This window comes from Pongo abelii, chromosome X (assembly GCF_028885655.2).
Source record: "Pongo abelii isolate AG06213 chromosome X, NHGRI_mPonAbe1-v2.0_pri, whole genome shotgun sequence".
NCBI lineage: Eukaryota > Metazoa > Chordata > Mammalia > Primates > Hominidae > Pongo > Pongo abelii.
Window position 1 is genome coordinate 75,309,912 of NC_072008.2, and position 22,063 is coordinate 75,331,974.

A 22,063-nucleotide genomic window follows, 5' to 3' on the forward strand; every position below is an offset into this window, starting at 1 on the left:
CCTAGGAGAATGTCACAGTAAAGCAGCCCTATAAAAAGCCTTTTATAATAATTGTACAGCTAGAATTAATTTTCTTATATCAGGTTTTCTTAAATTGGGCATAAACCTGTATTATATTTCCAGAGTGATAAGGCTGTTTCCGGCTGTTGTGATGGTCTCAATGGGCTATAAGTTTAGGGATGGACTTATGACCTCACTGACTGGATGATTTTGGAGGTGAGAGGTGTCAGCCGACTTCTCGGTTTGGGAGAATTTATGTTTTAATGTATGTTACTGAAGCCAAAGAAGCTATTGGTTAAAAGGGAAATAACTCAGGAGGGCTTTAATTCTCCTCATATGGTTGTTACGTTTGTGAGGTTTGTTTGTTTTTACCTCTGTACTGGGTTCCAATATCACCCCCCTTCACCCCAGCCAAAAAGTCATCCTGAAAAAATTGTCTTCTTGCCTAACAATGATATAATTGACCTCAGGTCCTTTCCAGCCCCTCCACTCTGCGTCTCAGGGCCATCTGTTCTCTGCAATCCGCTTTTTGGGAAAGTCTCCTTTCCCATCTGCTCTCCTTGGGCCTTAGTGTCGGCTCTAAAGATTTATAAAGGTTGCACTGGAACCTCTTTCCAGTTGTTATTTTTTTAAAGGATCAGTGAGATTTTGAGGCAGATAAGAGCTTTGTGCATTTGACCTGCCCAAATGCTACTCCCTTTTCAGGTGCATTCTTTCCTTCTGTTAGTCTGGGGTTGAAGGGAAGTCTGTCTTTCTGTGCTTAGGAGGAGGGACTTTGCTTATCAAAGCAAAGACTGAGTGGGCTGGCTCTGGCTGCTTTTAAGCCAAGGGGCCTTCTGGCTTTTTGGCTGCTGGCATGCAAGCTCAGGGGTGCTCCTTGAGTTCATTCTTTTCCTGTCTTTTCCCTTGTTTCCGTGACAGAATACAGTCGCTTTGAATCGAAGATACATGACTTGCGAGAACAAATGATGAACAGCAGCATGAGCTCTGGGTCTGGGTCCCTCCGAACAAGTGAGAAGAGGTCCTTGTATGTCAGGTAAGTTGCCCTTCAGAGCACTAGCCCTTATGCTGGACGAGGAGCGCTCCATGCCAACCCAGCCCTTCTTATTTAACTAGTGGGCTAGGGAGTATGTACTCCCAGTACTAAAATAACGCTTCTCACTGTATGCTTAGGTTGTGTATTTTATGGTCAGTGTCTCCTCCCTTTTGTGAGCTGACTTCTTCCTTTTAGTTCATGAATGACTCAGTATGGGAAAATTTCAGTTTGCTCTAATTGTAAAAGACTGTTGGGTGATTGTTGCTAGTCAGCATTCAAATATCAGTCAAATGTTCAAAGTACTTTGCTTGCAATCTGTGCTTTGAGGGGAAACTTGCCACCCCCCCATCCCCTTCCATGTATGCATAATAGACATCAGGATTTGTATCTGAGCATAGCAACTATCGCAGTGTTCTGGTACAGGATCTCTTTTAAGAGACCAAAGAACTGACAGGTTGCTGCATTCTGGATGTTTTATTGTGATTCCATTCCCCCCTCACCACCCGCTGCACTGGTCTGCTGTATCTATGAATCATGGGATGTATAGTGTATGTGCCCTAGGAAGAGGGAGGGGGTGGAGGGAACAGATAGGTAGCATGGAGTATATTGCTGCTGAAAGCTATTCCGAGATATTTCCAGGGTTGAGCTTCTCTGACCCTTGAGGCATAGCATAATACTTTGTCAGGTCAAAGTACAAATCTCCTGGGCAGTTGGAGTGCCAAGTGAATACTGTGGACTCCTCATAGAATTAGGGATAGCTTCCTTCTTCCTGCTTTGGCTTCTTGGCAAAACTCCAAAATCTGGTGCCAAGTACATTGTATCCTCCAAGGTTAAAGCCCTTAGAGAAAGGTGGTGGGGATTACTCTCCTAAGCCAGAAGTCGCTACAGTATTGTGTTTAATGCTTAGGTGTGGGGTCGTATCAAACTCTTGGGCTGAACTTTTTCTAGTGGCCTCTGATACCTGGCCGGGAAGTTGCACTTGCTAGTTGCTTGGCAACGTGACAACTGCTCTGTCCTTGGGGTGTGAGATGACAATAGTGAAGGGATGTCAATGCTAATTGCAGTTTTTCTCATGGTGCTTGCTTTTCTTTTTCCCCAGTTGGTGGTCCCTGACTCTACCGCAGGGAATGGAGCTAAGGGAGCCCATCTCTGAGCCTGAAGCCCACTAGAACCCTTCACAATCTTTTCTAATGTGAACCCTCAACTCCACCCCTTGTGTGTTGAAAGCATGTGCTATGCTTACCTCCCGCTGTGAAGGGAGAATGGTAGGAAGGCAGGACTAGTCACTGGTCGTTTTTCCAATTCCCCGGAAAAGAAAGTTTTGTTTTCTGTCACTAAAGCCCTTGCTCCCAGTCTGCAGCCTGGATACTGGGGTGCTGATGGGTGAAATCAGAAATGCACTGTCGACCCCCCAAAATAGGTAATGCTTATATGACTTGGTCAGGATTGTTCCGTTCCGTGCTTCCAGCCCCCGCAGATGTGGCACTCCAGTGTGCGTGGGAAGCTGCTCTTTAGGCAAGACAGTTTCTTTGGAGAGCTTTATTTTTAGATTTCCCCTCTCCGCCTATCCTGTGTTAGAGTTCTCTCTGCCTGGGCAGGGAGAATGGGGCATTGGCTCCCGATGTGGAGCACTCTTCCCTGGCTCAGGCAAGGGAATTAAGGGATACATTCAGCTTAACTCTGGGGCGAGGGTGGAGACCACGACTGTGTCTAGTGAATCGGTTTATATAATCTGCCCGTAACCTTCTCTAGATAAATTATCTGTATCCTCTGAGGAAAGTAGATGTGGTTAGGAAAATAGTAACCATTTGTGATCACTAGATTTAATCAGGGGCACTTAATGTCTTATGGCTAAAGCATTGAGCTGAGGCCCTTTGCTAAGCTAACCCCTTTATCAGAACCTGGCTTGCTCTCTTCCCTTTTGTTCCTGATTTTGGCCCTTCACTCTACACTTGGTTCCTTTTCTTCAGCATGTAAACATATTTAAGCTTCTTCCATTCTTAAAAAGAAGAAAATATCCCTTGATACCAATAGTCCCTTAAACTATTGTCTTGTATCCCTTTGCTTACTGCATTTGCCAAATTATTGGCCAGAAAACACTAGCTCCTCAAGATATTAGTAAGTATTGTGTGAAAAATCAGTGGTTTAGTAAGTTGGGCAAATGCAGGCTTAAACAGAGGAAAATGGGGCTCTTTCCTGTGATTAATCTCCAGGAAGGACTGTACTAGGCAGTGTTTCCCCCAAAAGATAGAGCATGGGAGCCTTATTTGAGAAACCTATGTCAACATCCAGGTTGGGAAATGTTGGAGTACTTGCTGCTGCTTCAAATCACTTCTCTTTCCCTAGCCCTAAAGGAAGCGTGCATCTGCTTTTCAGTGTGGTAGTGTGGCTCTGAGCAGCTCTGGAAAGCTCCAGGGGAGCAGAAGCCTGACTCTCTGTCAGGGATCAGTGGGTGACTTCTTAGTCTTCAAATTTAGTGACTGGTTCACTGGTTCTCTGACATTGTTCTGACCTCTTCACCACATTTGTTTCCATGAATTACCTGCTTTCTTCTTTAAAGGCTCCCTTTCTACCCTGCTTACCATTCCTTAATACCTTTCATTAGCTCTGCCCCCCTAAATGGCAATGTCATTTATTTTCACAGCTTCAAATCCTGCCATATAAATGACATTCCTGATCTCTTTACTGAACTACAGACCTGCATATCAACTACTTGCTGGACATGTGCATAAATAAAACTGCCCTCTCAGTTCCTCAAACAAGCAGCATGTACTTTCCTTATCTAAGTTAATTGCCTCACCCTATCATGTGGAAAAGGGATTAGATTTGTTCTGTCACCCAAGGCAGATCTCTGCTCAACATAAGGAAGGAAGAGCTAATGATTAAAACTGTCTGAAAATGGAATGGACTGCTTCCGGATATAGTAAATTCGATCTTTAGTCACTCAAGGTGTTACAGAAGAGGCTGGGCAACCATTTGCCTGGGTGTTGCAGAGGGGGTTGAAACTAAAGCAATAATCTGAACATGATCTGCTCAAAAGTTTTCACTAGTTCCTCAGTGTCTTCAGGATAAAGGGGAACAAACATTTAGGGAACACATTGTTTATCAAGACCTTTGTTATTCTCTTTAAATGGCTTTTAATATCCCTTTAATAATCCTACAGAGTAGATATTATGATTCCCATTTTGCAGATGAGAAAACTGAGACTCCAGTTAGATAGCTAACAAGTTCCAAAACTGGAACTTGAACCTGGCTGCTCTGACTATAAAGTGTGGTTCTTTCAGTGTTTCCCCAACTTCCTCATAGGAATCAGCTGGAATGCTAGTAAAAATACAGATTCCTGGGCTCCTTTTCTAGTGCTTTGGATTCACCAGGTTTGGGAAAATACATGTGTGGTGTTTTTTTTGTTTTTGTTTTTTTTTGACGGGAGTCTCGCTCTGTTGCCCGGGCTGGAGTGGAGTGCAGTGGCGCGATCTAGGCTCACTACAAGCTCTGCCTCCTGGGTTCACACCATTCTGCCTCAGCCTCCCGAGTAGCTGGGACTACAGGCGCCCGCTACCACACCCGGCTAATTTTTTGTATTTTTAGTAGAGACAGGGTTTCATCATGTTAGCCAGGATGGTCTTGATCTCCTGACCTCGTGATCTGCCCGCCTCAGCCTTCTAAAGTGCTAGGATTACAGGCGTGAGTCACCGTGCCCTGCCTGGGAAAATATATGTTTTTAACAAGCAATCAAGGCTGGGTGTGGCAGCTCCCACCAGTAATCCCAGCACTTTGGGAGGCCAAGATAGGAGGATTGCTTGAGCCCGGGAGTTCGAGACCACTCTGCACAACATAGTGAGCCCCGCTCTTAAAAAGTAAAAAGTTTTTAATTAGCCAGGTGTGGTGGCATGTGTCTGTAGTCCCAGCTACTCAGGGGGCTAAGGCAGGAGGATCACTTGAGCCCAGGAGGTTGAGACTTCAGTAAGCTATGATCATGACACTGTATTCCATCCTGGGTGACAGAGCAAGACCTTGTCTCTATAAAAAATTATAAAAAATAAACATCACACTTACTTTAGCTCCTACTATGTAGAAAGCAGTAAAACACAAGGCTAAGAATTTGGGCACAGTTGCAGGGTAGATTCAAGGAAGCGGCAGGTATGGTCCCTGCCCTCTGGCTGTTCGCCGTCTACCCAGAAAAGATTAAGCAGCAGGTGGTTAAAGTGAGGGAACCCTTTTTCAGTTTGGGTGTCACCTCTGATTCTTTTGCTGTCGCTTTCCCTATGACATAATTATTTTGCTTTCCTTCCCCTCCCCTGAGTATCTATCTCCCTTTGGTGTACATGGGTTTGCAAAGCTATTTTGAAGTAAATAACACCCTCTTAGAGCTGCAACAGAGGCTCTAACAGGTGAAACCGTAGGGAGCTGCAGCTGTACTAACCACAGGGGACATGGGGATTGTAGAGCAGGGAGCAGGAGGAAGAAGGAAAGAGAGCAGTATTTGGAAAATGAAATTTGATTTTAAAGTCATCAGTGACTTATTTGGAAGGACCTTCCTCACACTTCACTATGCTAGAATCATCTCTTAAGTAGATGACCAGGATGAGCACAGCACCTCAGTCTGCCCAGCCTAGGGCTTTTGCTCTGCTGGAGAATTTGCCTTGCCCACTGGAAGAGTCCACAGAAATAAACCTCTCTTGAACTTCTTGCTCAGGGTTGGGATGGGTAGGTGTTTAACTCAGACCATTCTGATGTGAAGGCAGTACAAAGACACTGGGTAAGTTAGAGTTCCAGGGATGACCTTGTTCTATACTTGTATTTAATTTAATTTAATTTAATTTATTGAATGAGTAAAGGAAAGACCTTGTGCTCCAAAGGTTGCCAAGAGGCTCAAGAGTACAGTTGTAGAAATAGCTTTTGAAAGTCTCTTCGGGCTAGCCTGGCTGCATTCTTTGCAGCCACAGGACAGCATTCAGGTAGTTTGGGAGTCCTGGCCTCCTGACTGGCCGTCTGCCATCTCAGTCGTCTTCCCACTCTAGGAAGGAAATCATGTTAGAGCATCTGTAGTCTTGATTCAAGAAACAATGTCAGACACATTGGCTTGGTCATTAAAGAAGGCTGGAGAATGCTCATTCCTGTCAACAAGCAGACATTAATTGTGCAACTACTCTGCTTTGCCCAGGGTGGTGCTTGGTGGAGCCTGACTTGGTCTTGTTTGTTGATGAGTTTCAATAGTGGATTAAGATGCCAATGGGGAAATATTGGCAGGCTTCACTATCTGATAGAATTTGGGGGTGGGAATAATATGCATTTTAAAAAGCAACAATAATGTATGTAAGTGTTCAGGGCTACCAGAGGGTGGGGCAGAGCTTTCTGCATCAGTGATTTCTAGAACTGCCTATTCCCAAATACTAGTCCTGGGCTTGCACTCATAATCCATCAGCTCATCCTATCATCTGCAAGTGCTGTGAGCCCCAAACAGTCGCTCATTGCGGGCTAATTGGTCCTTGAATGCCTCTCCAACATCATAATTGCCATAAGGCCTGACACTTTGAGACAGACAAAGGAGGAAGGTGCTCTTAACCTGCTCTCCGTGCATCTTTCTTCAAGATACACCAGGGAGGCCCGATCACTCCTTTTGTGTTGACCCACACTGTGCCTGTCTGAGTGCTCAGGTTTGTGCTGTTAGGCTGCTCTTCAGAGGCTGCTGGAAATTTAACTCTCACTAAGGTCAAGAGCTGATGAGTGACTGTTGCTTTATAACTTTCTGTGCATGCTTTATACAGACTGGGCAAGGGATAGGCTGCTTAGTCGTCAAATAATGTGTGCCCTTTATCCAGTACTTTCTGGCCAAAGGAATAAAGTGATATCTTAGGCCCCAGTTACTGTGGGAGGGAACACTCTCAGGGTTAGAAACTAGGGAATAACTGGGAGGGTCTTCTGTGGACACTCTATCCCCTGTAGGCAGGTCTCACCCACCATTCACAAGGATTCAGAATCCCACATGAAGCATAAGACATGGTCTCAGTTTTCAAAGGGCTTCCACTTTGGCGGTGTAATATGAAACATTAAAAAAACCTTGCAAGAATTAAATAGCAATAAGTAGAAAATATAAAGAAAGGTTGCTGCCAAATGTGGTAGCAAATACGGTATGGATTTAGAAGAATGAAATTTGGAGTGGGCAGGATCACAAAGCTGGGAGAGACTTGGGCTGGGCCTCGAGGAGTTGCTGAGCTGGGTGAGGGGACTGACGGAGCATCTCAGGCTATAGACAGATGGCTCGAGCCACAGGTACAGAGGTGGGTACAATACTAGGTTATTTTAGCAGAAGCAACCCCTTGCCTTTGAGGCTATAGCGCTAAAATGCTCATTTGCTTTGCATCGAGAAACCTGCTTGACCGGTTTCCTTCTTAGTTACCATTTGCTTTGCATTCCGGTTCATTAAGACATCACAGAGGCTGTGCCAAGTGCTTATAATTTCTCTGGATCTTTCCAACCCAAATCTCACAATTTAGGATCTCAACTGCAAGGACTTTTGCCTGATAATCTGTTTACTTTGAGCTGGTTATATTCTTGCTTTTCCATCCAGCAGAGAGGACCCAGCTGAAAGGAAGACTGGACAAAGTCCTCTAGAGCACGTACATTATCCCTGTGGGTGGGCGCATGCATCCCTTCGAGGATATTTTTAAAGGTCACCTCTTAAACAACATTGTCTTTCAAGACCTTTGGAAACACTTTCTCCTTAGGGAGACAGGCAGCAGCCTTGAGAGCTAGAGTGCTGAAGATGAGCTCAAGAACTCAAATCTGCACGTCCCCCGGAAGTTGCATCTGCTCTTCATGGTGGTATGACGGCTCTGGAAAGCTGCTTTGTAGACTACCGTCACTTTGTTTTTACGTGTCACATTTTCCCTGGGCTACACTCTTTGCCTTGCTCTTAAATAATGTAATATTTTTCTGGCCTGGCCTCGATGTTTGAAAAGTTGCAGGAATACCCAGGCTCTGGCTCTCCCTGGCTTCGTAGAGGTATGTGGCCATAACTAAGAAGTAACATATTCAGGGGTAGATCATCTTTCTTGTACATCAAGCACTGTGACTTCAGGCTGGGGATGGTAATATATTTCCATGAGTTTTATTCTCTCATGGCACAGTGGTTCCCTCTGATGTGACTAGTCCCTAACTTGGAGGCCTCAATGAAATTATTTTTATCTAAGTACAGAAGGAATAATGAGTTTTTGAGACTTCCTTCTACTCTCCAACACATTATCTTGTCAGATAAGCTGAAACACACACAGATATGCACGCGTGTGTGCGCGCGCGCGCGCACACACACACACACACACACACACACACACACACACACACACACACACACACACACACACACACACACACACACACACACACAGTGAGACCACGGTGGCAGTTGGTTAATTGCTGCCTTTCTTTAGGTATTAAGAGACAAATACCTTTTGCTTTTTATTCTTTTCATGCTCACTCTAATTTTGAGTCAGGTTGAAATTGTTAGTTGCTATGTCATGTGGGCCTTGCATGTGTAGGACTTCCGTCCTGGGACAGTGGTTTAGCCTGATTTGAAAGGGGAGTATCTGCCTTGACTTTCTCTAGTGCCTGCCCTAAGGATAAAAGGAGGAAGAGGAGGATATATCAGTGTTGTGGAGAAAGGTATTCCTTCTTCCTCTCATCAAACCTACCACGAGGCATTTATTTGTGAGAGGTGCCAGTCCCTGTCACTTCATTAGGATTCCAGGGTGTTCCTAAGACAGACTGTCACTGCTAGATGGCCACAGTTCAGCTGCTTCTTAAAGATCTTAGGAAAGCAGTCAATATTTTTTTAAAAATTATTAAGTCTAATTTACATACTTTTTTTGATTACATGAAATATATCTCATGGGAGAAGTTGTTCGACTTTAGTACACTGGCCTACTTTCTTTTACTGGTTTTATTTCCACATGAAAGTTTAGCCTGATAATGGGATAAGAAAGCTGAGGTAATGAAGTTGGTCCCATAAAGCCTACTAAATGAATGTCAAACTCCTTAGCTGGACAGTGCAGGCTGTCCACAGTCAGGCCCCAACCTGCCATTCTCTGAGGCCCAGCCAGACTTGGATGCACGGCTGATCCCTGAAAATAACCCTGTGCTTCTTGCCTCCAGACCTTTGCTTACACTGTTTCCTTTAGCTGGAAGGACCTCTCCCCAGCTCTACCTTTTGAAATCCTAAATCTTCATTGAGAACCAATTCAAAAAGCAGTATCTCCTTGTAGTTTCCCCAAACTAGATGTGATCTGTACTCCCTGTGAATCCTTCTAGGCCTTGGTTTGTCCTCCTTTTGGACTTCTTGCTACAACATCCTTAGTATACTATACCCTCTGCCACCTAGTAAGCTCCATAAGACAATAAACTTTGCTCTTGTATCTCCCATGTATCTAACACATACTCCGTGTAAAGAAGACTAAGTATTTTTTCTTTGAGACAGAGTTTTGCTCTTGTTGCCCAGGCTGGAGTGCAATGGTGCGATCTTGGCTCACCGCAACCTCCGCCTCCTGGGTTCAAGCGATTCTCCTGCCTCAGCCTCCCGAGTAGCTGGGGTTACAGGCATGCACCACCATACCCGGCTAATTTGTATTTTTTAGTAGAGACAGGGTTTCTTCATGTTGATCAGGCTGGTCTCGAACTCCCAACCTCAGGTGATCTGCCCACCTCAGCCTTCCAAAGTGCTGGGATTACAGGTGTGAACCACCGCGCCCAGCCAGACTAAGTATTTAAATAGTGGAAGAATGGTATTTTTCCACACGTAGCCGAGTGAAGAATTAGCTTTTTTTTCTTTTTCTGAGACGGCATCTCGCTCTGTCACCAGGCTGGAGTGCAGTGGCGTGATCTCGGCTAACTGCAACCTCTACCTCCTGGGTTCAAGCAATTCTCCTGCCTCAGCCTCCCGAGTGTAACTGGGACTACAGGCATGCATCACCACGCCCAGCTAATTTTTGTATTTTTAATAGAGATGGGGTTTCACCATGTTGGCCAGGATGGTCTCCATCTCCTGACCTTGTGATCCACCCGCCTCGGCCTCCCAAAGTGCTGGGATTACAGATGTGAGCCACCACGCCCAGCCGATAATTAGCTTTTTTTGAAAAAGCACATGTGACTGTGACTTAGGCCTTATGAAATTTTCTGAGATAGAAGAGCCCTGGTCTGAGAGGCACCCAGTGTGCAGTTCTAGATGAGGCTGTGTGCGTATCTGGGCCTGGCTTTCATTGTGTTTGAGGAAATTTTCTAGCTCAGTCAAACAAAATTTAAGCAGGAAAAAGAGGCAAAGTAGATTTAGAGAAAATCCACATCATGGGTTTGGAAAACAAATAAAAGTTATGACAAAGGAAGGGATTGTTGAGGGAATTGGGAATGTTTAGCCTGGTAGAGAAGATCTAGGAAAGACTCAGACTCATTAAATGCTAGAGCTGGAAATAAACTTAGAGAGTATCTAAGGGATTTCCTTTATCAGATAGAAAGTTGGACAAAATGACCTCTGAGGCTTTAGCGGTCTGCAAAATTCTTCTTCTATTTGCAGTTCTGATTGATAGAAAAGGAAATTCTTGTTCAATCTTTTTGCATTCTCAACTGTGAATAATAGTCTAGTTCAGAATCTCAAACCTCAGATACTACATTTCTATGTCTTTTACAAAACCATAGCTTAAAAAAGCGTTGTCCATCCTGTTCATATTTCTTGTCCATTCAATATTCATAAATTCATCAAACAAAATCCAGATAGACTTGGGTACCATTTTTTATTGGGAAATTAGAGTTAGACAACTTCCTTTTTTGCCTTGTTTGCCAGGGAACTTAGAACCAAACGTGTTCCTCATCTGAAGTAAATGACTCAAACCAGTGCTTGATACATCTGCTTCCCCACTTTTTTTTTAATTGACTTAATGTTTTTTGAAAATTGTGAAAGGAACACATGCTGTGGTTAAAAACATAAGCCCGAATAGTACAATTCCCAATGTGCAGAGTTAACTACTGGCAAAATCTTTTTGACTTTGATCTGTGTTTATATTGTTTTTACTTAGCTTGTGCTGTATGTGTTTTAATTTTTTTTGTGGTTTTATTTTGTTTTGTTTTGTTTTTGAGATGGAGTCTCAGTCTGTCACCCAGGCTGGAGTACAATGGCGCAATCTTGGCTCATTGCAACCTCTGCCACCTGGGCTCAAGCGATTCTCCTGCCTCAGCCTCCCAAGTAGCTGGGATTACAGGCGCCCACCACCCCGCCCAGATAATTTTTATATTTTTAGTAGAGATGGGGTTTTGCCATGTTGGCCAGGCAGGTCTCAAACTCCTGACCTCAAATGATCTGCCCACCTTGGCCTCCCAAAGTGCTGGGATTACAGGCATGAGCCACCCCACCCAGCCAGAAGTAAACTGTTACATCAATTTTATTTGAACCTCAGATATTTAAAAAATTACAAACAATTGGATTCCCGGCATGGAGAAAACATGTTTACATCAATTCTACTTTATACACTTCAGCTTGTTACTGCTGTTGCCAAAGGTCAAGCATGGTTCTGGGAAGTGCTAAAATGTATCTTGTGTTTTAAACTTACAACCAGTAAACTCTGCCTTCTAATCTTCTACAAATTCATCCTAACTCCCCTAATTCATTTTATTTTATTTATTTATTATTTATTTTTTAAACAGAGTCTCGCTGTGTCACCCAGGCTGGAGTGCAGTGGCGCAATCTCGGCTCACTGCAACCTCTGCCTCCCAGGTTGAAGCAATTCTCCTGCCTCAGCCTCCCGAGTAGCTGAAATTACAGGTGCCTGCCACTACGCCCAGCCAATTTTTGTATTTCTAGCAGAGATGGGGTTTTGCCATGTTGGCCAGGCTGGTCTCCAACTCCTGACCTCAAATGATCTGCCTGCCTCAGCCTCCCAAAGTGTTAGGATTACAGACCTGAGCCACCGCGCCCGGCTTCCTAAATTCATTTTAACATCTTCCTTCCTTCCCTCACCAAACTAATTTGTGCTTAATTCAAGTTCTGTTCTTTTCCTTACTATATTTGTTCTAATCTTTGAAACCCATAATGACATCTAGTGTTTCTCATTGTCACTGAGAATGAGGTTGCTTCATGATGCTCTTCTTAGTAGGAGTGGCTGACAGAATGTCTTCCTTGCTTTAGGAAATGGAGGACTCAGGCAGTGAGAATGCATTCAGTTTTGATTCTGTCACACATAGCCCGGAATGCACCTCTCGGACAGCACCTCCTTGTCTGCTGCCTCTGCCATTCTCCTTACTGCTTTGAGTGTGTAAATTGAGGGGAAAAAAGGGCTTTTTGTTAGAGTTTGGGTATTTTCATTTTCAAATCATCTGACACTGATTTTTAAGAACTCTGTTTCAAGAACTGTAAGCAGTAGGTGGGTATTTCACTCTTCATGGTTTTACTACATCCTATCTCATTTGGGCTTGCATATGGTAAGATAGTGTGTTTTACTTGCAGCTTCCAACTGAGCCAGTATTGCAGGTAGAAGTCAAAGTCTTGGAACTAGATTTTGGGCTGTGTGTGCACCTCTATTAACAGAGAATATGAAGAAGACAACCTAGATTGCAGGTAGATTTTGGGCTGTGTGTGCACCTCTATTAACAGAGAATATGAAGAAGACAGCCTAGATTGCAGGTAGAAAAATACAAACTTCTCACTGAAATCACCCATTTGTGGTGACTCCATATGAAGACGGGTTCCACTGGATGTGAAAAGTAGAAACTTTTTTTTTGTTTTTTTTTTCTGAGACAGAGTCTCGCTCTGTTGCTTAGGCTGGGGTGCAGTGGCGTAATCTCGGCTCACTGCAACCTCCACCTCCCAGGTTCAAGTGATTCTCCTGCCTCAGCCTCCCGAGTAGCTGGGACTACAGGCATGCGCCATCACACCCAGCTAATTTTTGTATTTTTAGTAGAGATGGGGTTTCACCATATTGGCCAGGCTGCTCTTGAACTCCTGACCTCAGGTGATCCACCCGCCTCAGCCTCCCAAAGTGCTGGGATTACAGGCGTGGGCCTCTGCGCCTGACCTCCTAAGGCTCTTTTGATGTGTCACTCCTCTCAGATTTCCAGGGGCCACTAGATCATGTCTATTCAAGGGCTTCCAAAATTTGCTTCAGACCTTTATTTCCAATACCATTTCCTAGGACTTCTAGCAGCAGCCAAGCTGGTGTCCTTTTCCATAAGCCTGGATTGTATAGCTCCCTCCCCACTTTCTCCCACCTTCCCTTTTATTTCTGTACTCTGCATCATTTATAGCATGTCACAACAGCATGTCTTGTCAGAAGACCTGGGTTTTGTCCCAGGTTGGTTAGATGTATGACCTAGGTCAAACTATTTTTCCTCCCTGAGCCTCTGTTTCCCCATATGTAAGAGAAAGAGACCGCACTAGGTGACTTCTACGGTCCCATTCGTCTTTTCAACCCTACCATTGTGTGCTTTTTCTTTGGCTGCCCGAGGACATAGGGCCCTTTCTTTAGTGCTTCAGGAGTGTTTACCAGTCATTGTTTGGGATTGTAGTTAACATTTTTTTGTCCTCTCTTTAGCTACTTTTTGAAGATATGTTTGTGAACTGAGAAAGCTCCCTGCTAGAGCTAGTTTCCTAGGATGTGGGTGAGGGAGAGGGCTATTGAGTGAATTCTACTTTGGACTTTTATCTTGCATCCAGAAGCCAAGAGGAGATGGGGTTTGTAAAATATTTTCTCTTATGCTTCTTATTGGGAGAATGAGATGTTTCTTCGAAAGCAGGTGCATATTTACCACTTTGGCTCAGAAAGAAGGATGTGGTCTCCTGGAGACATCCTTCTAGTATACTATGAGGCTGCTATGTCTGTGCTGTTTGGGTTGGCCTTCCATCTTTTCAAGGTGCCAGTGTCTTGGCATTTAGGGTTGGATGATCACTTCATCTTTCACTGTGCCTTTCAGGGCCCTGTTTGATTATGATCGGACTCGGGACAGCTGCCTGCCAAGCCAGGGGCTCAGCTTCTCTTATGGTGACATTCTGCATGTCATTAATGCCTCTGATGATGAGTGGTGGCAGGCAAGGCTGGTGACCCCACATGGAGAAAGTGAGCAGATTGGTGTGATCCCCAGTAAGAAGAGGTGAGTCGTCATGATTATGAGCAAGGCCTTTCCTGCCCTCTTGCTGGTATTTCTTTCTTGTTTTCCTATTAGAAGTTGCTTGAGAGCAACATTTGTGCCTTGATTCCTTTTTGGTAGAGTTGGTGCTCAACATAGTTTTTACTCAGTGAGCCAAAAAAATGGCTGCTGTGCCTGCTGCAACCCACTGCCGAGACCATTTACTGGCAGTAACAGGACTTCTTTCTGATTCCAAAACAGGGTGGAAAAGAAAGAAAGAGCTCGATTGAAAACTGTGAAGTTCCATGCCAGGACGGGGATGATTGAGTCTAACAGGGTAAGTGGGGATCCCCAAGGAAATCAGCTAGTAGGTAAAGAGGGGTGAGAAGCTTGGAGTTTAGTCTGATGTGTAGGAGAACTGGGGAACACAAAAGAAAATCTCTTTTTCAGGGGGCTGGCTCTGTCCTATCAGAACATTGACTACTTTTCAGAAAGCAGAGAGGGAGCTCTTAAAGTCCACAGCCAGTCTGTGCTCCTTTCCCCTGGGTACCGGCTCTTGAAGATGTGTTGGAGTTGGACTGTCTGGAAGGCTGACTTGCTTGGGGAAAATGAAACCACTCGTGGGTGTCTCCCTGGCTATAGATCCTGTCAGAGCATCCAGCCAAGAAGCCAAGCCCCAGAGCTCCCACCTCCCTTCAGACCACCTGAGGCAGGAGGGCTCTCCATTCACCCCTTTTTTTCTATGAGCTTCACAGGCCAAAGAACTTCTGGAGCAGTAGAGGGAAGAGAGACGTGGAGTAGATGTGTATATCAATGGTACCTTAGGGCATGTGTCCAGGAGGCTACAGTGACCTTTGTTCTTTAGGAAGTACCAGTGAGTGTTATGAGTGTCTGGATTAGGTAGAAACCTCTAACATCCCTACAACATTTTCTTGTAAACATAATTTTCCTCTTACATCAACTTTCATTTAATCTCATAGACTCCATTTGTGAGAGATGGTCTTTTATTTAGCTCACCGTTGTCTCCATTTTAGTTTTTCTTGCATGCTTTAAAATCCATTGTTCTGTTTTTTTTTTCTTCTGTCCTTCCCCTCCATCTTCATGTTCTTTCACAGTCGATCAAAACGAAACGTAAAAAGAGTTTCCGCCTCTCTCGAAAGTTTCCATTTTACAAGAGCAAAGAAAACATGGCCCAGGAGAGCAGCATACAGGAACGTAAGTAGCAGCAGAGTCCAGAGAGCAGGCCATCTGCAGCCCCGTCCTTTCATCCTCAGTTGCCCTTCCCTCAAGAGAAGCCTGGGCTGGGCCACGTGTGGCCTCGTGCCTGCCTGTGTGCGCGTGCACCTGCTTATCTACAGAGTCAGGGAGAAATTGGTCTACCTAAGGAGATGTTGGGTTTTATTTGTCCTGCTCCTCAGTTAAAATGAATGTTGGAGGCACTGAGGTGGGACTGGTCCCAGAGTCAGCCTCCAGGAAGTGCCTGGCACTAGCAATGGAAGTGCCAGACAGAGCTCTGCTGTGGTGGTGAGGAACGGTTTTTCAGCTAGAGTGTCAGGGTCAGGAAAATGGTTTTTTCAAGAGAACAAAGTCTAGGGACTCAGTGTTGCTCTCCTGGTTTCTTCCTCTTGTGTTTTCTTTCCCTTAATTTCACTCATGTATGTCAAGAGAAGAGCCTTTTCTTCCCAGGATCCCTGGAGTTGGGGCTACTTCTGGAATCCCATGCACGTGCATAAGCATCAGGATATCCACACAACTCTCAGCAGACTTGCTGTCATCCTAGAGTGCCTACAGAGCCAGTTTTCCCAGGAGAATCCTTCCTGCTTAAATGAGTTGACATGGCAGGAGTGTTGCTCCACATTGTTCAAATAAAGATCTATTGAGAAACACAAAGTTGGTTCGGTAGGAAGAGCAGTCACACTGAGCTAAATTCAACGGAAGAAGAAATTTAATCCTGATAAATCTTCTTGCTCTACCATGTGCCTCAGCAATTAACTGCTCCAACCCTAACCTTAAACACCAGGTCTGGCTTGAAAAATATCTTCTCACTTGTCTCATCATGAATAGTAAACATCTCTCATTTACCAGTGACTCCTCTGTCTTACATGGAGGGATCTTGGGGTCTTGGGCTGTTGGGGCTGGCAGGAGACTGACTGGTTCTGATAGGAAATGTCCTTCTGTCAGGCCAGCTTGGTCCACGGTCATGGTACGTGTAAGTCGTTGCTATCTGGGGTGGTACCTGGTGGACAGAAGGGTGCCCTCATCTAGATGGCAGCCACGGCTCATCATCCTGGAGTAGTTCAGTGAGAAGCCCTAGACAAGGTGGCTCTGCTCATGAGCAGTTAGGAGACAGTCTGAGTCAGAGGCCTGAGGTGATGTCACCATAGTTTCATCAGATGAGTCCCAGAGCCCCTCCATGCCAAGCCCAGCCTGGGGAGGTGTTCGTTGCTCAGTGGTCCCGCCTGGTGGGTAAGGGGGCTATCTACTGGACGACAGAGTTGAAAGTGCCTAGTGCTTCTCCAGAAGCTGAGGTCATCCCCCAAGATCTGCCCGGCTCAGGGCAGCTTTGGAGGCCACACCCTACACCATGCGAAACTTTTCCTGAAGGGTTTGAACAGAGTGAATCAGTATTGGGCAAAAGCTTCTTGAGGTGATGGCAATTCTATCTGCCTACCTGGCACACGTGGACATTTGCTCTTTCACGCACTGCAGAGGGAAATGGTGATTTCAGGGACAAACAGAGACCTGGGCTCCACAACCAAAATTTGGTCAAAGCAGGTGCTCTAAGCCTTGGAGTGTCACCTGTCCTGTCCCGTTGGCCTACAGCTGTAGACACCTCAGAAAGCTAGTCTACTCCAAGGCCCTCTGGCAATGAATTGGGCAGCATGAAGTCTTGATGTCTTATCTGCCCTGGGATGTTCTTTCTGTGGCAAAGTTCCTGGCCTCACTATAGTGCTAGGTCTTCATGGTGTTTCATAATTCTGTCACTAGTGCTCACCTACCTCTGTATTCTTCCTCCCCCCTTGTCTTTTTCTCTATTTTTTCTCTTCTCCCCAAATCTCTCCCTCTCTTCCCTTCCCTCCCATCCCTTCCCCTTCCCCCCTCTTCTTCTCCCCGTCGTCCTCTCTCCGCCCTTGCTGTCTGTGAAATCAGGACTTCCCGGGGTTAAGTGACGATTATTATGGAGCAAAGAACCTGAGTAAGTCCAACTTACACACCGTTCACTGTACTTGTGGCATGAATGGAGATAGTGGGGGTGGGGCTATTGGGGACATGGGTGAGGGTGAGGGGTGAGGGGAGGGCAGTGTTTGTGAGCACTCTGACATCACAGCAGGAAGAAGTGCATGTGGCTCCATATGTTACATGTTTGCTCTGGATCCCTAGTACCCAAATAAGTCCCTATCATTCATGCCTTTGTTTACCTTTTGCTACTCAAAGTGGGAGGGCATGAGCATGGCGTCCCACCTTAGAAGTGAAGTGGGCTTGAAATGTTTCTCCAAGGTAACCATTCAGCTAATCTCTAGCCTATTGTCGAAGGGAGGGGTGCCTGCTGGTTGGATTCTTCTCCCAGTGATACCATGCTAAATAATTGGGTGTAGGAATTGCAGCTCTTACAGTCCTCTAACTAGGGGCAAGGGTACTGTGACCCCTTTTTCCCAACCTGCATCTGGGATGTCCCAGCAGATCCAGGGCCTCAGCAAACAGCCTCCGGTTGGCTTCCCACAGAGCACCTGTAAGGGGTTGAGCTGGTCTGCTAGTGGCCTCAGCACCATTTATGGACCATATATAGTTAATGCTTTATCTCAGGAAAACTCCAACCTCATTTTCCTTTCTGGAAAAGAATCCTGGAGTGGAAAATGAAAAAGACCTAGATGATGAGGCCTTAGTGGCCATCCTGCTGCATGCAAGGGTGCACGGACACCGAATGGGTTCTGTCAGCATATACTCTCCTTCAATAAATAATAAAGGCCAAAGGCAAAGGAGTTGCCTATGGGGATTGTTCAGGAACTAGCCATGTGTGGCAACTCAGCCAGTCCTTTCTAGGGGGGGCCACAGCATATCATGGTCTGGAACAGTGTGGTCTTGGCTGAAATGAGCAGCATCTCTCTCCATAGTTTGGTGTGTCCATGTCTCATCTTCATTCGCGTGTCATCTTGGATGGGCGGGCTTTGTTTGTGCCTCCTATGAGCGCTGCTTCTCCGCTTGAGCTTTCTTTTCCCTCACCACTAAGAGATGGACAGATCCCAGCTGTGTGAGACAGGAGGGCTGTCTTGTCCTCAAGGTGTTTTTGTTGGTTTTGTTGTCTGTGTTTTGACATATGTGTCTGGTGGTGGATGGAGGTGCTTCCCCTCTCACCACTGAAGCCAAGCTCTCCTGCTTTGGAGTGGTGGCAGGAAGGCTGGGGAGCCCACCAGAATGGTCAGAGCTGCGCTCCCTGGTGTCTGCTTAACCCATCCAGCGTTTGGCCTCTTAGTTGTGGAGTGCCACATGGTTCTGTACTTCGGGGGTTCTGTTGGGCGGGGGACACCCATGAGCAGACTGGTCCCTGGACTTCTCTTTGCTCCTGTCACTGTCTTTTCTTTCCTGTTGTTAGCCTTGGGAGATGCATTTTGAAATACGATTTGGAAACCATCCAGGTCAATTTGTTTGATTCAGATGAAGAGGATGCTGCTGAAGGAAGTATGGCTTGTAGTACATAGGGAGGGACTTGGCAGACCAAGAGGGATCTGGGGACAAGTACGAGAGGGCCAGGGGCTCAGGATTGGAGCTGTGCCTCCCAGTTGGTAGCCTGGATGTGGCAGGCCTCCTGTGGCCTGACTCAGTTGGCAGCTCAGTGTCTCGCTCCTGGAGCATTTGAGTTTTGTGCTGCATGTGACCTCTCAGTGGTGTGTTCTGAATTGGAGTCTCTTTCTTGTTGGCTTGCAGAGGGAGTGACATCCAACACCAGTGACAGCGAAAGCAGTTCCAGTAAGTGTGTGTCATTCCTTCCATGTTGCGTAGCTCCACCGTGTATCCCAGCCATCCTCATTCCAGTGTCGCACAGCTGCCATTGCTGCTCAGAGGCTGGTGCTTCTTTTAGCCATGTACACTTTGAGATCCTGGAAATGCTGTGGCCAGTTCATTCTCCTTATGGGTTGGGGTTCACCCCATGGATTAAAGGAGAGTATAAGCCGTATAGTTCTGGCCAGGACCTAACTTAAAAGCATCCCTGGCACTGGGAAGGGTAAACTGCCAAAGAGTAAATCCCTGCCATGGGTACTGTGGGCCATAGGTGCTGCCAGGTTTATAGATTTGCTCAGAGACCAAAAGAAAAATGGCTCCTATAGGACACTGCCCTAAATCTGCCTTTCAAGGTCATTAGGACCTCTTTGCCTTTGGGGCCAGTTAAAGGATGAGGTAATTGCCAAGTTCTCCTTGGGAGATCCTGTGACCAGACCAGAGAAACCGTAATTCAAACCTCATGAACTTTGGGAGCACTGGTCTTTCAGGAGCTATGGTGGCTAGAAGCCTTGTAAAATCTGCCCAGGAGTTTTAGGCTCAGAAGAAGCCTTTTAGCAAGCATTGTGTGCCTTGATGCAAATATCATTGTTTTCCCTGGGACTGCCATCAGCCACTTTGGGACCTCCAGGCACCCAGCACCAAGTGGCTTGATGACTGTTTTAGGAAAACCTCAACATTGCTAGGCTCGACATGGAGCTCCACCAGAAGAGACAGCAGGTTCAGCATTGCTCTTAAAGGGCACTGGGGACCTTAGCAGAGCCATGTGCCACTTTTCTGGATTCTGCTTCCAATGCAGGAGGTGGGTCGGTAGACCTTTAAAAGGGCAGAGTTAGGCTGCAGCTTTGGGGACCTGGGTGTGTGCCCTGACTCCCCTGCATGTCAATGAAGGGGACTCGGGCAAGCATCTCAACCAGTCAAAGCGTCCCTGTCATTCTTACCAGAGCAAGGGGGCTACTGCACACAGCTGATTTGTTACCTACAAGAAGAGTTCCTCACAAATTGGGGTGGTTTGGGGTGGAGGCTTCATGGCTTCTGGGTCTTGGCCCTTTGCCCAGTGATATTTCACTGAACAGAGAACTGCTGACTCCTGTCTCAGAGCCAGTGAAGGGTTTCATGTGCTTTCTCACCAGCAGAAAACAGAAAGGATCACAGGTGGTAGCAAGGACCACCTGATAAGGCTGTGTCCTGGCAGGGGAGGGGTATGGGGAGTGTTGTACAGAAGGAGGCAGATCATATGGTGCTAACCTATGTCTCTTTTTTGTTGCAGAAGGACAAGAGGATGCTATTTTGTCGTATGAGCCAGTGACACGGCAAGAAAGTAAGCCTCCTCTGAGAGCCTTGTCTTCGTGCTGGTCTCCTGGTCGTGGGGCTCAATACAGTGGGTGGCTGTGGCAGCAGAGGGAGGGACCTGGAGGAAGAGGAAGGCTTGACTCATGGCACATCCAGCCCATGGGCTCCTTCTTCTCTATGCTTCTTCCTAGTGTCATAGGGAACGGGGTGCATCCAGTGTGCACTTCTCTGTGTGCCTTTGCCTGCTGCCAGGACACCTTCCAAAGGAGGGGGCAAATTTACAAGGAAGGTCTATTTCAGTAGATGTAGCCACTGCTAAAAGAGAGGTCCAGGTTCTTCCCTTCGGTGGCTGCTCTGCAAAAACCTTGCTCAGTTACTGGTGTCAGTGCAGAGATTTTTTCTGACTCTGTTAGAAGGGGAGCAGCTTCCGGTTTCAGACTTGCCTTGAACTTAGATATTCTCAAATTAAAGGCTCTTTGATGTCTTTCTGTTTAAAAGCCAGACAATGGCTGAGGATGCTTTTCCCTGTCTGAGTCTCTGCTCCAGAGCCTCTGTGTTCTAGCCAGACTCAAGGGTAGGACAGGCTGTCTGGTGGGGGCCTCTGTTCACTGTCTCGATGCTCTCCCTCTCTAGTTCACTATGCAAGGCCTGTGATCATCCTGGGCCCAATGAAGGACCGAGTCAATGATGACCTGATCTCCGAATTTCCACATAAATTTGGATCCTGTGTGCCACGTAAGAGTCCAGGAAGGCCCAGAGGAGTGAGGCTTGGTGCCCTGGGAATTGTTGCTCTAATGTTTTATGGAAAAGGTCTGGAATCAGATTCTAGGGCTATTTGGGGGCAGGGTACATTTGACACCCTGGAAAAGAGTAGGTGGCAATATATTCCCCAAAAGCTGATGGGGTTGGAGAGATTAAACCATCAGGCTTGGCTGCTTACTCTTGAGGGGAAGTTTCAGTGGTGATGGTTGAGAATGATTGGACAAATAGGGAGGCCCAGCCAAAGTGGTGTTGATATGACTCCATGAACAGTTTGTTAGGTTCACTGTCTGCTCTACCAAGTTTGGCACCCTCTGCCATGCTTTAGCTCAGGAAACCCCACCTTTCTGGTCCAGTTTAAGCTAAAGCAAATAGCCCCCTGTGTGAGACCTGGAGATTGGAAGAGAAGTAGGCCAGACAAACTGCTTCCCAACTGCTTGTTTTCTCCCACTTACTTGAAAAAAAAAAAAAATGGAGTGGCCCAGTGACCCACCCAGATGAGAATGGACCGGTCAGTATTTTTTGGTTTGGGGCGGATCATTGCCCCTGGGCCACAAAGCATTTCCTTTCTTCCTTCAGATACTACCCGGCCTCGACGTGATAATGAGGTGGATGGACAAGACTACCACTTTGTGGTGTCCCGAGAACAAATGGAGAAAGATATTCAGGACAACAAGTTCATTGAGGCGGGCCAATTTAATGATAACCTCTATGGGACCAGCATCCAGTCAGTGCGGGCAGTTGCAGAGAGGGTAAGTGTAGAGGAGATGGCCTCAAAGGGGAGGCCAATGCTTATGCCAAGGTTCCACTTGGATCCTTATCCTTCCAACACAGGAGCTGCCCAACAGTGCTGCTGACCAAAGCCATAGCACCTCTGCA

The 22,063-nt window shown here is 46.2% G+C and overlaps 1 protein-coding gene across 11 annotated transcripts in view; it reads left to right on the forward strand.

Annotated features, from left to right (window-relative positions):
• The window catches only part of DLG3 (discs large MAGUK scaffold protein 3), a 59,725-nt gene that overhangs the window by 33,431 nt on the left and 4,231 nt on the right, over nt 1-22,063 (forward strand). For 7 of the 11 annotated variants that reach the window (XM_054544697.2, XM_054544696.2, XM_024240893.3 and 4 more), the window contains 8 exons: nt 922-1,036; nt 13,985-14,161; nt 14,399-14,474; nt 15,253-15,352; nt 19,061-19,102; nt 20,403-20,453; nt 21,059-21,160; nt 21,764-21,936. In XM_054544697.2, the coding sequence (XP_054400672.1) occupies nt 922-1,036; nt 13,985-14,161; nt 14,399-14,474; nt 15,253-15,352; nt 19,061-19,102; nt 20,403-20,453; nt 21,059-21,160; nt 21,764-21,936 (836 nt within the window). Of the gene's footprint in view, nt 1-921; nt 1,037-13,984; nt 14,162-14,398; nt 14,475-15,252; nt 15,353-17,287; nt 17,334-19,060; nt 19,103-20,402; nt 20,454-21,058; nt 21,161-21,763; nt 21,937-22,063 lie in introns of all 11 variants that reach the window. The other 4 variants (XM_009234953.4, XM_009234952.4, XM_009234951.4 and 1 more) reach the window with 3 other exon arrangements.